The 18065-nt window shown below is 44.3% G+C and overlaps 1 protein-coding gene across 8 annotated transcripts in view; it reads right to left on the bottom strand.

Annotated features, from left to right (window-relative positions):
• LOC123759285 (dolichol kinase) overlaps positions 1-18065 on the bottom strand; it is a 50380-nt gene that overhangs the window by 16776 nt on the left and 15539 nt on the right. For 7 of the 8 annotated variants that reach the window (XM_045744148.2, XM_045744166.2, XM_069329015.1 and 4 more), the window contains 5 exons: positions 14732-14856; positions 10240-10363; positions 6988-7156; positions 6201-6424; positions 3482-3735 (listed from right to left, as the gene is read on the bottom strand). In XM_045744148.2, the coding sequence (XP_045600104.2) occupies positions 3482-3735; positions 6201-6424; positions 6988-7156; positions 10240-10363; positions 14732-14796 (836 nt within the window). In that variant the 5' untranslated portion in view covers positions 14797-14856. The remainder of the gene's footprint in view (positions 1-3481; positions 3736-6200; positions 6425-6987; positions 7157-10239; positions 10364-14731; positions 14857-18065) is intronic. The other variant, XM_069329017.1, reaches the window with a different exon arrangement.

The raw sequence follows: 18065 nt of genomic DNA, 5'->3' as shown, positions 1-18065 counted from the left end.
TGGACTGGCTGGGAGCCCATACCAGCCAGTCGTCGAGGTAGGCCAGCACCCAAACACCTTACAGACAGAGACAGGCCACCACAATCCGGGTAAGGCGTGTTAACATGCGAGGTGCCAGGATTAAGCCAACAAAAGGAAGGCAACAAAAGCGGTAACCGACACACCCCAGAACAAAAACCGAGCCAGTCCCTGAACCCCAGATGAATCAGGGCATGTCAAGATTCGTCCCCGTGGTCCAGGGACACCAACCAAGCACTCGGCCCCAAAAGAGACCAGACCTGGGACAGTAGTCATCCGAAAGGAGGGGCAATAGACCCAGGGGTTCAGATGGGACAAGTCCAGAATAAACCTCAGGCTCGCACAGACCCGTTTCAGGACTGGAAACAGACGAGAAACCCACCTGAGGGACATCATCATTTCAACCACGCCCAAGCATACCCACTTCAAGACGACCCGACAGAGTGCAGGAGAAGAGGCCCACACCGCCAGTCCCAAACCTCCCCAAAGGAAGAGGAGCCACCCAAAGCCACTGCAGGCCGTCTGAATCTACCCAAAAAGCCCACAAAACATGAGACCAGGCATGAGTGAACAGCGTGAGCCTCCCTTCCTTCGCTCCCGCCAACGGGGCGAACCGCAAAAGGACTTGTGAGAACCCGACAAACAAGTAGAGCGATCACCACACTGCCCACGGAACCGTGACACAGACGGTTCTGAAGGTGGTGCTGGCCCCGAAACTGGCACCGCTGATTTACCACGACAAGAGGGAACCCCCGAGCCCAGGCACGACCCCTTCGAGGAGACCCCCCCCCCCCCCCGAAGAACCAACAAGTCTGACATTGGGCGGCAACAAGAAGAAGCTGCCCGCAGATACTGCCCGACTGCAGAATCTGCAAACAGCAAGGGACAAAAAAGTGATGAAACCTAAGAGCCAGGGACCAATCTGATTCCAAAGAAGAAGCGAGCATCTCCTGCTGACACGCGAGGCGCAGAGCGAAAACAGAAACATCGCATCCCGTAGGATTGGCGTAAACAGCTCCAAAAGAGCAGACGATGCCGCTGAGACCAAGGCACCAGACTCAGGAACGGCCCCAAGCGCCTCCACACCTACCGCAAGCCGATCCGAGGAAAGCTCCAGGTGGGGAAAAAGAGCTGCAAGACTGAAGCCAACAGGCGACGAGCGCACAAGTCCTCAGCAAGCAGTGCAGCGAAAAGGGAAGAAACCTGCACGTGAAGCTGCACCACGCCAGCATCCCGAGGAAAGGCAGGGGTGAACACACACACAGTGAGGTGCCCAAACTCGACCCCCAGGAAAACCTGGACCACTATCAACACCTCGCACCACTCAAGCGTGCGGTATAACAAAGCACGCGCAGCATCCAAAGACAACATAGGGCAGTCCATTAGCCAGGAAGACTCCGGAACCTCATAACGAACCTAGTACGGAGAAGAAGACCAAAACCTGAATGAAGACGGATGCATAATAGAGGGGTAAACTGGGTCGAACAGGAGGCAAGACGCAATGGCTTCCTGCATCTCACGAGGAGGAATGTCGGACACGGAACCGAACCCGGGGAAGGACCGATACCAAATCCAACACGTAGGCAGAGGGGAAAAAGAAAATCCCACTCCTTGCAACAGTACCCACTCTAAGGGTAGAAAAACCCGGGCAGGGTCCAAGGGGGCCCAAGACCCCCAAGTAAGCCCTTCCCCAACCCCGGGGAACCTCCACACCAGGACCCCGGGGAACCTCCATACCAGGACCCCGGGGCCGAGTCGTCCTCCAAAGCCCTGGCCTCAAAAAAAAAAAAAATAAAAGCCGGGGCAGCTAGAAAAGCAGGAAGGGAGGGGGCTCAACGGTCAGACCCCAACGCCACGGGTAGAGAAACCGACTTGAAAGCCTCCATCGCCATCCCGGAAGGGGCATTTCCCGAGACTGCCTGAGTCTCAAAACCAGCTAAACCCTGTCCCGACCTCAAAGCCCTAAGACACTTCAGAGCCGGGAGAAGGGGGGGAAGACCAGAATGCACCACAGCAGGGGAAGAACGAGGGGGTGCAGACTGAACCAAGGCCAAAGCGACCAACAATCCCAAGTCCGGGTCCCTATAGCCAAAATGGGGCAGCCTCTGAGCTTTTGGGGCAGCAATCAACCTAGAGCATTGCAGCAACCCTAAACCTAGCATGCAACGCCTAAGCTGCCTGCACCCGTATAAAGTCATCAGTGGACTGGGTGAATGGAGTCAGTAACAAGCAACAAAACTCGTAGGACTCTGGGTCAAAGGTGTCACCGACCCAACAGGCAGTATGACAGAGGCAAAAACAGTAAGAGTCACCCTGAGACAAGAGACACAGAACAACACTCAAACTCACACAAGGCGAGAAGGGACCCAGGGGGGGGGGGGGGCATCCATTGGGCCCCTGCACCTGCGCGGGGTTTCCCAGGTCCCTTAGACTGGTATCGCTAAGGAATGCCCAGGCAGAGTACTGCAAACCAGCGCCCAAGTCTACCAACCAAACTTCTAAAAGCTGAGCCCCCCGGGACATGGGGTTCATTCAGGGTTGCCAGTTGTCTTGCTTTTGGGCTTGGGCGCATGGTTTCCACATCCCAAATTTGTCCCTCTTTTGTCTTTGTCTTTGGGCAGATAGCTCCAGGGAGCCGAAGGGGCTCTCCCCAGAAAACCAGAGTTGAATGTAGTGAAAAGCAATTTTCTGGGTGAGACCTGAAGGCTTCCCGGCATCCCTCCCTACCTCCGGTCGGCGACCTTTCCGCGTGTTTTGACATCTAGCCTCAGAACTGAAGGTGAAGGTTGCATGTGCAAGGGGTCTGGGGCTCCCCCTTCCCCCTCCCGAGGAGGGGGGAGCTGCGCAGACAGCGGAACAGCAAGTGGTGACATCATATTCGTTTGCTTTTTTTCTGTGGGGGAGTTCTGTCCACTCGTCTGACTTTCAGTAGTAATTTAAACTAAAATAGGGGTTTGTTTTGGGATGTTTACCTTTCTGGGTGCCTGACCCAGTCTGTAGCAGACATAGAATGCTCCAAATCACATGTACTATTCTATAGGCCATTGCTCCTCGTGCCTCTCTGAGGGGGCCAGGTTCTGGCTCATGGTCCCCGGTAGGCCTATGAACTCCATTCACATTGACTGATGCCTAATTCTAATATATTACATATCAGCCTGGACAGCTCCAGGAAGCCGAAGAGGCTCCCCCAGAAAAACCTTATTTATATTTAATTTGTGTGTCTAAATATGCATGAACACTTATTGTATTACTTTCTATAAGAAAATACAGAAAAAATTGTGATCAATCAAAGATAAAGAGCATATTTCTGAAAACTTTTGATTTCATGCAAATGTGAATGAGGTCTGGAACAATACAATTCAGATCTTGGAGGCATGCCTGTACAGGTCCCCCAGTCAATCTTCCCATCCTTTTATTGCAGAAATACAAAAATATATAAATCTAACTTTCTTCACTGGCTTACCTTCTGGCCCAGGTGGTAATGCCTGCACTCAAAACTGCTAACCCAGACCACAAGCATAGCAGTGATAATCTAGCTGGAGTCGCCGTCATCACATCCAACAGCCACAGCGGTGCCCACTCTCCCAGTAACAATGAGGATACTGCTACCCCAACTGACCCACACACACAAATATACGGCACAAACATTCGAGGAGTGTGCAAAAGTGGAAATTTGAATAGGCCAACAATCATTGAAGAAAACACGAGAACTGCTGTCTGAAATTAAGAATGGAGCATTAAAGCTGATCTGCCAATATTTTTAGTAATTCTTTTCGAATTTAACAGTACTGCACTACAACATCACACTTTTGTAAGAGCACACAGTGTGTAATATTTTGCTTTTGTAAGAGCACACAGTGTATAATATTTTGCTTTTGTGAAAGCTTACAATGCACAATATACTTTTGCAAGTGTTCACAGTGCAATATCATGCCTTGAAAGCACATAATACACAATATTGGTTTTCTGAGAGCGTACAATGCACATCATGCCTATGTAAGAGCTCACAATACACTATTGTGCTTTTGCCTGAGTTCATAATGCACTATCAAGCCTTTGTGAGAACTCACAATGTACTACATTATATCTTCGTGAGAAATCATATATTAATCTAATGTTGAATATAATGAAATGTTTCTTTCTGGTGGGCCCTTACTAGCTCCCCATGCTTCAGCCATGGTAACATCCAAGAATTATGAACCATAATAGGCCTCTTAGAGTATCCCACTCACCTACAGGAAACTAGGACCAAACTCTGTCTCCATCAAAGAGGCTAAGGGAAGAAACCTGGTCATCTAAGATCGCCACAGTAGGGAGAGCATTCCATAAGAAGCAACTGCATGGACAACATCTGTTGTCCTGACACCATATAAACAGTTGTTACTGGACCAAGTACAGTACACTGCTTTGTCACCCAGTTTGCCACTAGATGGCTGCTCCAGCAGTTCATGGTTCCAGCCAGCCAAACAAATCAGTCTTGAGCCACCCTAGAAGAAAATTCCCAACCCACACAGAAGGAAAACAAATCAGGGCGGAGAGCTACTGAGGGCCCCATCAAAAACCAGCACTGAATGTAATGAAATGCCAATTTCTGGGTAGGCCACAATGGCTTCCTGAATATATATGCTGAGATGGTTTCCATCTACTGATAACCATCTGCTGTAGAGTTCTAGAGGCCTACTGAGGGCCAGAGTCAGAACCTGGTCCTTTCTTCTTCATAATACATGCAGTTTGCATGAAGGTATATCCTCCCAATGACTGCATGAGTGGGAATGTAGAAAGATGAGTATATGACAATGCACAACAACACATCAACGGTCACGACGTGCCCAAGTCAAGAAGATTACAACGCCATCAAGGTGGGCAAGGATAAAGGCAAATTACACAAGAGGAAAGGGACGCAGGATGGGAATAATGAGAACAGAAGGCGAACGCAAAGCGTCGTCGCAGTAAAGAAAGTGAGGGACATAGGCAAGAGACGAAGGGCGGGGGGCGAAGGACGTGGAGGAGGCAAGTGCAAACCAGACAGGAGAAAAGAAGGTGGGGGTGCGAGCAGAGGAAGGAACAAGGAGCGAATGTGTAGAAGGGTAGAAGAAGTCCCGATCCCTTCACTGAGGTGCAGGTAGCAGCACTCCCAAACACAACAGAGAAGTAACTCTGTAAGGTGCATGGGCATTGCTAAATGAGCACATAGGGAAAGATCAGCCTAAATGCATACTGCTCATAGTGCAGTATACTAAATATACTGTATTCTAAGTATGGACCTAGTATATGTAGTATACTAAGTATACTGTATTCTAAGTATGGACTTAGTATACATAGTATACTAAGTATACTGTATTCTAAGTATGGACTTAGTATATGTAGTACTGTATACTAAATATACTAAGTATGGACTTAGTATTCATAGTATGCTAAGTCCATGCAACAGGTGAGGCATGTAAACACATGCACATGAGCAAATACATAAGGTTAGAAATGATACACAAGCAAATGGGCCAAAGTCTAAACAATGGTTGTCACTTACCTTTAAAAAGTAGTTGGACCCACCTTGACCGACGACTGGAAAGACCAACCGGGGCTTGCACAATCAACAGAACTGAGCAGTTGCCGGCCTTGAAGCCAAGAGCTTCGAGGCACCACCTACTAGTGGCTCTATGCACTATAGGGTGTTTCATACCCAGTTTCAAGTGAATTATTTTGTTTTATGTTAAACTTATGAAATGTCTGTTGGCTGTTTCATTGCTTCGTTTTTTTAACCATGCAGTTTTCTGAATTGTCTCGTCTACTCTCTGGTTGCTTTCCCAGAGAGGTTGATTGTAACATTCCCCTGCTCTCTTTGCCTCATTGAAGGGTCAGGTTCTGGCTCCAGTCTCCAGTAGGCCAACAGATGCCTGTGACTGATGTGATTTACTAATGGGGAAGCTATCTCAGTCAGATAGCTTCAAGGAACCACCAAGAAGCTTTACCCCCAGAAAAGCTAGTACAGTATTTGAAACCTAAAATTATTGAAGTATCTACTTATATCTTAAAACACCATTTCAAAAGTATATTGAGTAAATCTAGCTTATTTGGTGACAGTACACAAAATTTTGGTCACACTGTTCCCATTTATACTAGCAAGTGCACTTCAGTTATGCATTCTAAGGGATAATAACATGTATGCTATATATATATTGTACCTGAACAAAAATACTAATTTCCTGTAACTGTGAGCCTTTCCTCTGCTGTAGAGTAGTGGAGAGAAGATAGTAGAGGGAACACGTGATAGTAAGAGCTCCTGTCTGGCCAACCATGGCTCCTTCTCCTAGGCTGAAGCTTCCAGGGAAACTTCTTAATAACCAATGTGTCAGTTCATAAACAATCCATGTGCATAATGTTGTAGAAAATATTGCACTCAAAAAATCTGTAAAACACAAAAAATAGAGAATTTTAACTATTGGATTTATCCATGATCCAGCACAAATTTGATTTTTATTTGACTAATGTACTCTTCAAATATTATCTTATAATGTCAGTTACAATTTGTTGTCAGGGAAAGACAGCGTGTATGTAAGCTTATCAAGGTTCCTGTAGCTCAACAACTGAATTCGCACAATGCAACCCACAATAATTGCCTAACTCCCAGGTACCTATTTAACTCCTTAATAAAGAGAGGAATCAGGTGAAAGGCAATGTACCAACTGTTTCTATCCTGTCTAGCATTGAACCCCCGTCCCATAGATTGTGAGGCAAGGACATAGAACACTGTGCTACAGGACCCAAAACCATTAAACCAAAATGCATGATACATGGAGACTTAACTGCACAATAAGAATTACTTTACTATGCCATCTAGACCTATTGGCATAGCCTAGAAACTACACAAACAATTCAGTTACATTTTTATATATGAAACTGCACTATTGTTGATTTGAAAACTTTAACACAGATTAGTGGGTACTCTTAACTACAACAATATCTACTCACTGATATCCGAAAGTAGAGAGAGGGAAACAGCTGTGGCTAGTGCTGGAGTGTATGGATGGATAAGAAATCTCAGTAGAAAGGGGGAGGCTTTGATATCTTCACCTTCTGTGTTGTGGTGAGCACCTGAGACACACATCTGCTTGCACAAGTGGATGCCACACACTCCCACCTGTTGACAGTCATAAAGTAGCCGTTATCTACTCATCATCAGCCATACCTCATCTCCTACTTTCATTGAATGGTGATAACATGTGCCTGGAGAAGATGGCAGAGCAATACTGGAAAATTATTAATATGACATTTATCTAATAACACGTTAGTAGTTCTGCCTCTGCTCATTCCTTACTGTAAATGTTCTGGGTTGCTCAGATGGCAACACTAGGGAGCTCCTGACTTCCATGACAACAGACTTCAGTCATGAGCTGAAAAACCGTGAACCAATGCACCTGGAAGGAGGGAAATAGGGAGGGACAAGGAGGCCACAGAGGTTTTACCAGAAAGAGGGGTTCATTATGTTCAACAATGGTTTTCTGGAGAGGTCAAATGATGGCTCCCTGACATTAACCCTTATGTTGCTATGGGCTTAATAGCCATCAACACCGCTGTGCACCAGAAATAAAAAAAAAAAAACAGCGTTGAATATAATGAATCACCATTTTCTGGGTGAGCCCCAGAGGCTCCCTGGAGCTTATCGGGCTAATGTATGTTATATTAGACTGGGACATTAGCTATGGAGTTCAGACCTACCAGGGACCAGCGCCAGAACCTGGCCCCTTCAGAGAGGTTTCAGGGAGCAATAGCCCTGGAAAACTCCCTTGTTGTTGGGGGTTTTCCTTATCTGCCATCGACCCGGGTTAGGCACCCAGAAAGGTAGGCATAACAAAACAATCCCCACATGGTAAGAAACTAAAACAAAAAAACGAACAGAGAGGTAGAAACTCCCTACAATCCCAAGGAAACAAGCAAAGAAGCAAACATCACACTTTACTGCTGTGCCGCTCGTCCGCTCAGCCCTCCCCTCCCCAAGAGGGGGAAGGGGGGCCCCCGGACCTCACCGCGCCGGCTGCCTAGCACCAGTTCGGAAGCTAAACTTCAACCAATGCGAAAAACCGCCAACCTGTGGGAGGGAGGGTTGGCAGGGAGCCTCCGGGGCTCACCCAGAAAATAGTGTTTCATTGCATTCAACGCTGGTTTTCTATGGGAGCCCCTATGGCTCCCTGGAGCTACATACCCAAAGAGAAGGAAAAGAAAGGGCTGACCCGGGAGGCGGCCGCCACAAACTCCGCAACGCGAAGTCAAGACAACAGGCAGCAACCTGCAACCCAAAGCAACACAAGAATGCACAGGAGCAGACACGCTCACAAAATAACAAGCAGCCAGGAACTTGTGTGACCCCCAAATCCCCGTGCCCGAAATGAGCCCAAGACGTCACCAAACACGGCAGCGAAAGCTGCAAAGCTCTGAATGGCACGGGCGCAAGGATAGAGACCGTAGGCTGGTAGACTTAAGAACCCTGCGGATGACCTGGGAGACCCAAGCCCTGAAACAGGGAACGAGGGGAACCGGATCAACCCAAAGCGCATCCCCCAGCTACAGCACGCAGGTAACGGCGAAGAGCCGCAACCGGACAGAACACATGACGCACCCCTGGCCGAACCAACCAAGCATCAATAACCCAAGGACCCCTCCGGAAAGCTGCCGACTCGGCCATTGCCAGAAGGACGGAGAAAGGCTGCAAATGTACAAACCTACCACCAGTACCAAAAGAGCAGAAACCCCTGCCCCGGAGGAGAGCTGGAAGCTCTCTGACCCGACCCGCAGAGGCCAATGCCAACAAAATATGGCCTATGAAAAACAATCTTGAACCGAAGGGGCTACCATAAACGGAGGAGAGGAAAGATAAGAGCACCCTGATCAAGGACCAGGATGTCTCAGGCAGTGCATGAGCAGACTGGAGGTGAAACAGTGCACAAGAAAGCTTATGGAACGGAAACTGGAGCGGCTCCGCCAGCACCGCACGACACAAGGCGACAGTATTCAGCATAAGATGGTCCTGAAAGAGCCAAGAAAGAAAAGACAAGGCAACCATGAACAGAAATGGAAGTAAACTATGGAGAGAGAGGAAATGGCGAAAAGATCGCCAAGACACTTCATACTGTCGCCGAGATGAAGACCACAGGTGGGACACCGTCAATGAAGCCACCTGATTACCATACAAGTGGTGATACACCCGCGTCAAAAAGACTAGACGCGAAGAGAGGAGGAGTAGATCGAACCAGCCAGGTACCAGACCAGTCCAATCTGCTAGAAGAAGCAGAACCGTGGAAAACGCCCCAGGTTCGGACACCGAGCAAGCAGCGCCTGAAACCAAGGCTGGGCCAGCCACCACGGAGCCACAAGGACGAATCTCCTGTGATAAGAACCAGCCAGAACCCAAAGCAACAGCTGGACCAGGAGGAGAGGTACTGGTAACCCCACCTCGACCAATCCTGCTGGAAATTGTCCATCGTAACGGCTCTGCAGTCTGGGAAGGACACCACATGTATCAGAAGACGCCCAGACCATGCCAATGTGAAGAGGTCCACATTCCGGGGGCCAGAACGTCCAGCAGAGCCAAATAGAAGAATCGGCGTTGATCATCCATTCTGTGGACAGGGGTATGAACTGTTACAGGCCATCCGCCTGGACATTGGACACTCTTCGGATGTGAACCGCATGGAGAGCTAAACCCCGAGAATCTAGCAGACGAGTCACTTGAAGCGACTAGCCCCAAAGAACCAAGGACCGTCAAGACCCTGCGGTTCAGACACACTGGGGCGTAGTTCGAATGGAGCCAGATCATAGAGCCCCGAGCGATACGAACCGCCGCAGCGAAAGCCACACAGCCGCAAACTCCTGCACCATGCTGTGAGCCGACGGAAAGACGGAGCCCACCACCTCTGGCCGGCCTGGTGAGCACTAGTCACAAAAACTCAAGCCGAGAGAAGAGGCATCTGTGAACACATTAGGGAGTCACCAAGGCACTGAACCCAAAAACCCTGAAGAGGAAGCACAATGAAGGGCATCTAATCCAAATCACCTTATAAAACATCACACAAAAAGAGATATAAATACTGTAGAAGATTTTTATCTTGGGCAGAAACAAATGAAAATATTATAATCCACTAGTCCAGTGTTTACAATGCTAGAATTACAATATTTACAGTATACGATGAAAACATACAAGTATCAAAAGTACAATAACCACAATACCTGAAGTGCAAGAAATGCCAAAAATAGAGGTGTTGGAGTGCAAGTGTTGTAAGTTGTGTAGAAGCCTGGACTACATGCTAGAGGCACCAGCATCACGAGCCACACTCCAGGGGATGCTCCACTTCTGCCAGAATAGGAATTGAAATTGTCATAATTGCCAGTATATTTTCTGTTAAATTTTACCCACAACTTATGTTAGCACCAGCTCAGTAATGGTTTATCCCAAAGTTTCAGGATGGCCAGTCTACTCAAGACTTGCTGTAATATACTTAATTATGTTCACTCTGAAATCACATCCTAACTTTGATAACCAATTATTCATGTACAGTAATTCCCTTTTCAGATCTATTGAGGTAATTAATCATTCTTCCATAATGACACTTCCAAAGCATCCTCTTCAATCTCACCATTCGTATTTATTTCACATCATCAGTCAAATATTTATTATGCAGACGATTAGTCACTATAATGTGGCTGAAGAAATGATGACCAAACCACACACCAGAAGATGAAGAAACAACAACATTTCAGTCCATCCAGGACCATTATCAACTCAATTGTGATGGGAGAGAGGAAGACATGGGCAATTTAATCTATTTGATAATGATCCAGGAAGGACTGAAATATCGTTGTTTCTTCATCCTCTGGTGTGTGGTTTTGTCATCAAAGATTTATTACACTGGCAGTGTACTTCTAAGATGTATTATTATTTATTCTAAGATTTAAGAATTATTTTCTTCTGTTAACATACATTACCAATACAATATTACACATACCAGAGATTTTCCAATACAGGACTGTACTGAACATTTATACAGTACATATTATACAATATTCTCATTAAATGTTGCAAAAATATTTTGTGTAGTTCATGAACTGTAGTTCAGTTCTCTTCTGAACTTAAAGGGTTTATCCCGAGCTACTTGTATACCTTTTACCCACATTCCATGCTAGGCACATTGTTTATACTCTAGTAAAGTAATATTCTTTTCGGAGGGTTCCTATAGTGCCTCCATATTGTTAGCAACCTGGATAGCTCCACCCAATTTGAATCACACCACACTCTTATGAGTCATTACAAGCCTCCTGGGGACCAGAGGCCAAAACCTGGCCCAATCTATTGAGGTGCAGGGAGCTGAGGATACGAGATGACTCACACCAAGAAAAGGCCACCAAAAAGTCCCGATGACCAAAGGAAGGTTGCCTGAAATGCCAAGTTGCAGCGCTGACTCTAAATATGAGGATTAGTGATACCCTAGCTGGGAATTAAGGAAACACACACACACACACAGTCCATAGTTGTCAGTGGAATTAGGTTTGGTTGTATACAACGTAGGAAAGGCACAGTGGTTTTCTCATTCCAAGGAAGAGACCATGCATCTGTCGTAACTGTCCCCTTATTACCTAGCGGCTGGGAGGAGCAGCATTTAGGACACAGTTGTGGGTACGAAGGTGGAAGAAATAAAAAGGACTTGTTAACACAAGTAACACGTGAACACTAAGGTAGAATGCAGAGAGTAGTGAGGATTTCACCTGATGATCACCTGTCAGTAAAGCTGACCATGAGAGTAAGGACTTTGGCCAGGTTAAAGGTAGATCATAATTTCCTCCCACTCACCTTGTCCTGTTCTGAGAAACAAATCGGTAGTTATTATTTTCATTACAATTAATGTTATCAGCCTATACTGTATATGCTTCTATATTCAGTGTGTTGACTCTCGAAATATCATCTGGTAGAATTAATAATTAAGTGAGCACTCGAGGAGATGCAAACTTATTTGTTTCAATGAAGTTAATGTCACTAGGTTATGACAGCAATAATGTTATTTTTATATTAATATTGTACAGAGTTTAGAGCTAATAATTAATTTGCAGCTTGATTTACTATTATAATTGACTGGAGACAAACATTATGTTTGTTATTGACTACAGAATAAGTGTAGAGCCTTATAGACCGTGTAACATGAATGAGAATAAATGGAGGTAGGATCCAGTGTGATCCGTTTTTGAGGTGCCCAGCAAACAGTTGTTACATGGCATGATACTTTCCCAAGAATGTTGCCAAAGTTCAGACTCTGTTTCATTTGTATGTTTATTATTAAATATTATTTGATTATTTTATCTTTCTGTTTTTTGTCATCTAGTCTCCACTTGTCAATCATTTGTCTAGTGTATTGCGCTGAATATACACATTTACGCCGTGCTTAGACACAACTATTGTAGGAGAGATGACCAAACCACACACCAGAAGATGAAGAAACGACAACGTTTTGGTCTGTCCTGAACCATTATCAAGTTGTATGTGATGGAAGATATACATGACCTGACTTAAGCTACCCCCCCTTTTTATTTTTCTTACCCACCTCTTATTCTTACCTATCCCCCTTTTACCTTCATCCCATTGTTACACTCATCCCATCCGTACCTTTCCATCTATTCTTACCTTCTTCTAGGATTTACCTTCTCTTACCTGCTCCCCAACACCTTACCTTCTTCTAGAATTACCTTCTTCTAGAATTACCTTCTTCTCTTACCTGCTCCTCACCTCACTATTTCCTTATTTATTGCCCATGTCTTACTCTCTTATATTTACAGGCTATTCATGCCTGTGCCACCTCTCGGGTGGGTTAATCTTCATCAATGAATCTCTCTCCCATCACATACAACTTGATAATAGTCCAGGACGGACCAAAACGTCTTTGTTTCTTCATCTTCTGGTGTGTGGTTTGGTCATCATATCTACAGCCACATTATTGTGACTCATCTTTTGCATACCGTAGGGAAGAGATTATTTATTTTGGAGAGTGGGGAGACGGTTATCAATTTGTGCAGGGGTAGGTAGGTTACGCTCAAGTGGTGTAAATCCCAGGACATGTGTCAAAACACCAGATGAAAGGCCTTAAGGAAGACCAGGTGTGCAGCTAGTTCCCATGGCAACAATGTCAGCAGAGATGATGACATAAGCAGCCCTGGTATGGTGGCAAGACTATTTGAAGTATGTAGCCTAACTGCACAGATATTTGGTGGTTTGAGGAGACTCCCCCCCCCCCCCAAAAAAAAAGCACACTATCAATTTTGCAGATAACACAAAGATCTATGGTTAAGTGGAAAGCTAAAACAATATTGAGGACTTTCAAAGTGATCTGCATGAACTCCACAACTGGTCAGAAGACTTGGCACATGCTTTCAGTCTTGAAATATGAAAGGCATACAAGGTTATAACAATATGTATCATAACTATCAAATCAACAACACAACCATGCATCAGATAAATGTGAGAAAAAGGACCTAGAAGTTAAGATCCACCAGCCATTGAGAGTTGTTCAACGAGTCAGAGCAGTATTAAAAAAATAACCAAACCTTATGAATAATCAACTGAACCTTTTACATCAATGTAAAGAAAGTTGTTAGTCAACTGTATACATGGAAACCTCACCTTCAAAAGTGGTTTACATCCTTGCCTCACAATCTAGGATCCCGTGTTCGATACTCGGATGAGTGAGAAATGGTTGGGTATGTTTTCTTTCTCCTGATGTCTCTGTTAACCTAGCATTAAATAGATACCCAAAAGTAAAACAATTGTTGTGGGTTGCATCCTGGGAAGAGAAGGGAATTAACAGGAGAAAGTGCCAGGCCATTTCGGCTATATAGCACTTGGAAGGGATCACAATCCTTTCCAGGAATTGTGATCTCAAGGATTGTGATCCCAGGGATTGTAATCTCAGGGATTGTGATCTCAGGGATTGTGATTCCAGGTATTGGAATCCCTGGATTGTGAAGAAGGGACCATGATTTAGGGGTCTGGTAGCTGAGTGGACAGTGCGCAGGACTCGTAATTCTGTGGCCCGGGTTCGATTCCTGGAGCAGGCAGAAACAAATGGTAGCAATAAATAGCTACCTGGGAGTTAGGCAGCTGTTACAGAGCTGCTTCCTGGATGTGTGTGTGTGTGTGTGTGTGAGGAAACAAAATAAATAAATTAGTTAGTAGTTAGTAACAGTTGATTGACAGTTGAGAAGCGGGATGAAAGAGCAAAGCTCAACCACCGCAATACAATAAGGATTTGGGATGAACCAGGATGGTTAGGAACAGTGCCCAACCACTTGGACAGTCGGTGATTGAACGCCAACATGCATGAAGCAAGATCATTGCTTTACCGTCCAGCCCAAGTATTTGGGCTGGATGGTAGAAATCCTGGGAGAGGTTAGAGAGGCTTAGGAGGACCTTGAAAAGCTTAAATAAAAAAATTTATGTCTCTGGCAACAGAAATACTAGTATTTGCTTAGGAAAATGTTCAACACTAAGCGACAAAACTCTTACGGAGAAATGGTTGAGGATCTCGTAACTAAAAACACTACAACCAGATTGCTCATCTTTAGCGTGTACAGCATTATCTGCAATGTCATTCCCTGATATTCATACACCTGCTACTCACCTACAATGGCCTAATAAGTGGACACAAAGTATTAGCACAAATACCAAATATCAACTTACCGAGTGTTAAGATGTTCCAGATGCAGTGGGGATACACTGGGGAGCCAGCATAAAATATTCTTCATGGTGTAGGCATAGGCTGGTGTGGTTGTTTTCCAGCAGTCTCTTCTCTTTCACTAAATGATCTATTAAATAGTTGTATTAAAAACTTATTTTATAAACAGTACAGTATGCTGCACTGAAATGTCAATATGTATTATTAACATAAAATATGAAATGTATGTTGTTCAAAGACTGAAAAGAAAAGTTATATTTTTGCTGAGACACCAATGGCAATTAATGATCGATTTTTTGTGGCAAATTTGATGCAAAAAGCAAAGACCAAATTGTGAATAAAAATGTCAGTCATTTAATGCCATCAGTGTCTTAACAAAGGCAACAGCTTTCCTTATTCTCTTAAGGAACATACATTTCATATTTTGTTGTCCATTTAATTTTGACTTTTTACTGTTCCTTCTACTGTATTGTACTGTACTGTACTGTACTGTACTGTACCCTCAAAATGTGGCTATCATAAAAATTGTCACCTTGCCTATGGTTAAAAATTATATAAAAATAAGAAGAATTTGTTCTTAGAGAATGATATATTTACAAGCAAAAACTAAGAGGGAGCATCAGTGAGTCCCTGAAGCTTTCTCGCTGAGATGGCTCCCAACTACCGTACTAAGTCACATCAGCCACGAAGTTCAATTTGTCCTGTCGGAGCCCAGAGCCATAATCTGGCCTCCCACACAGAAGCACAGAGAACAGGTGACACTGCCACATTATCAGGAAAGTATCCAGAAAGTCAGCAAACACAGAACAATGTTGGGTTCAAAAGAATCAAAGCTATGAAACTGCCAAAATTAACTCCCAAAACAATGTAAACAAATAATGAAATCTCTCAAAACTAGAGTAAGCTTGTTAGCATCAACCCTCCATTAATAAGGGTGAGGGGGGGGGGGCAGAGCTCCAGGTCGTGCATTGCATTCCAAACCAATTTTGGAACATGTGAAGACCACAAATACCAACCAACAAGCATGAAAGGAAGGTAGGGAGTCAGAGAGCTACCAGGGCTTATCCAGATAGATGTGTTTCATTACTGTACATTCAACATTGGTTTTCTGGAAAAGCCTCTTGTGGTTCCCTGAAGCTAAATGTCCATGGAGAAGAAAGACAAGGGGACTAACCAGTTAGGAGGAGAGACTACAGGCAATCAAGAAGAGACAACTGGCCAAGAGAGACAACCCCAGATAACACAGACATGAAGAAGCCTGGGAACTTTAACCAAATAATGGGCCATCAGGCTTCTTTTAGATAGCCCAAAACACTGCGTCTGATTATCAGCCCAGGACATGTTAACAAAAACTGCCGTGAGAGCAGTATATTTCTGAACATCAGCAGCATGAGAGGTAGACCACAGGCTGACTGCACTTAATGACACTGCGAATGACCGGAGAAACACTGAAGCAGAATTGGTGGTACGAAGGTAGCGGTGAAGAGTCGCCACCGGGTACAGCACACGATGCACTCCCGGCTGAACCAACATCAATAACCAAAGGACCCTCTGGAAACCAGTTCTGGTTCTGGCGGAATCAGAGGAACTAGAAATGTCCTAAAAGTCACACCCTACCCAATGAAAGTACCAAGTTTAGGCTCCTGCACAACTGCTCGAGCAAATGCCAAGCCATCTGGGGGCCACCTTATTACCAGAAGGTGGTAACATTGCAGCCAGAACAGAACCGTTAGAGGAATACTGTATAAAATAACACTGACCAAGTCTCACACAAGGACCAGCAAAGTTTGAACCTGGAACAGAACCAACTGGGACGTTTGCCAGTTCACTTGCAACCTGAATCTGGCAAGCTTGGAAAAAGCTAGATCTCTGGCTAGCAGACAAGTGGGCTGATTTGGGCCCACACACCATAATAATAATAATAATAATAATAATAATAATAATAATAATAATAATAATAATAATAATAATAATAATAATAATACAGTAATAATAATAATAATAATAATAATTTATTTGCAAGAAGGTACAATAGGTCGGTGAGATTACATAAGATTGGTATTGTTACATTCGTGCAAAGCCACTAACATGCATAACATTTCGGGCAGGTCCTTAATCTAACATATCAGGTAAGATGAAAAGGTACATTGTAGCAAAGTTTTATATCAACAAATAACCACAATATAAGTTGACAGGGTGATTACACTGGTAAGGATATATGTCTTAAGTACTAATACTGTATTGAGAAAGTGAATAGTACAAGATACAGTGTGAGTTTGAAGCACAAGGTAGAAAATTATGAGGATGAAATTATATAATTTATGGTTTTACTTTTGAACAGGGCATGGGATGGGCAATTTTTTAATTCATCAAGGAGTGAGTTCCAATGACTAGGCCCTTCTATTTGCATGGAGTGTTTGCACAGATTTAGTCTGACTCTGGGGATATCAAAAGAGCTACAGTGTATATATTTCTGGTGTGGTGCTCATGGATTCTATTACACCTATGAAGGAACCGTTTCAGATAAAGAGGTAATTTCAGTGGGTGAACCCCATGCACAGATACCATATGTAAAATAAGGATAGATTAGTGAGTAGTATAATGAGAGGAGAGCAGAGTGGGGAACGTAATACTGTATCTGATTTTATTAAGTATACCAACCATTTTTTAGATTTTTTTTGACTGTGTCATTGTCAAATCATTGATGTATATAAGAAATAGGAGAGGTCCTAAGATGCTGCCCTGTGGCACCCCTACTGTCAATGGTAGAGTGGGGAAAGTTATGCTATTGATGGCTACACATTTGTGTCTGTCACCGAGATAGGAATGAATATAGTCCAGAGCAAGGATTAACAATGTCATCATTTGGTACTCTTTTGGGAACGTTAGCCAAACTGGCAGGGACTTAATATATTTAGTTTTGCAAAGTAGGAGTAAGTAATTATCAAAGAAGGCACCAAGCTGGGAAAGCTATGTAGCACTAAAGTGGGAATAGAGCTGTTTGTAAATAAATTTTTCAAATTTTGTTGAAAGTAGATTTGATATTGGTCTGTAATTGTTTATGTCAGCTATCTCACCTTCTTTATGGACTGGTGTCACTCTTGTTATTTTAAGGATATCAGAAAAAGTATGACACTAAAGATTTGTTGAATAGATGAGCTATGGATAGCGCAAGAGCAAGGGCAGCCCTCTTATATATCATAGATGGTATCTCATCAATGTTACCAGCTTTGGTTTTAAGTAATCGAATTGTGGATATATTGTCTGTTGGGCTGACTGGTAACAGGAGTAGAGAGTTAAGATAGCTTCATGTGAGATATGTAGTAACATGTGTCTGGG

Source organism: Procambarus clarkii, chromosome 22, assembly GCF_040958095.1.
Source record: "Procambarus clarkii isolate CNS0578487 chromosome 22, FALCON_Pclarkii_2.0, whole genome shotgun sequence".
Classification (NCBI taxonomy): domain Eukaryota; kingdom Metazoa; phylum Arthropoda; class Malacostraca; order Decapoda; family Cambaridae; genus Procambarus; species Procambarus clarkii.
Note: the sequence above shows the minus strand (reverse complement) of the source record. Positions and strands in the feature narration are given on the sequence as shown.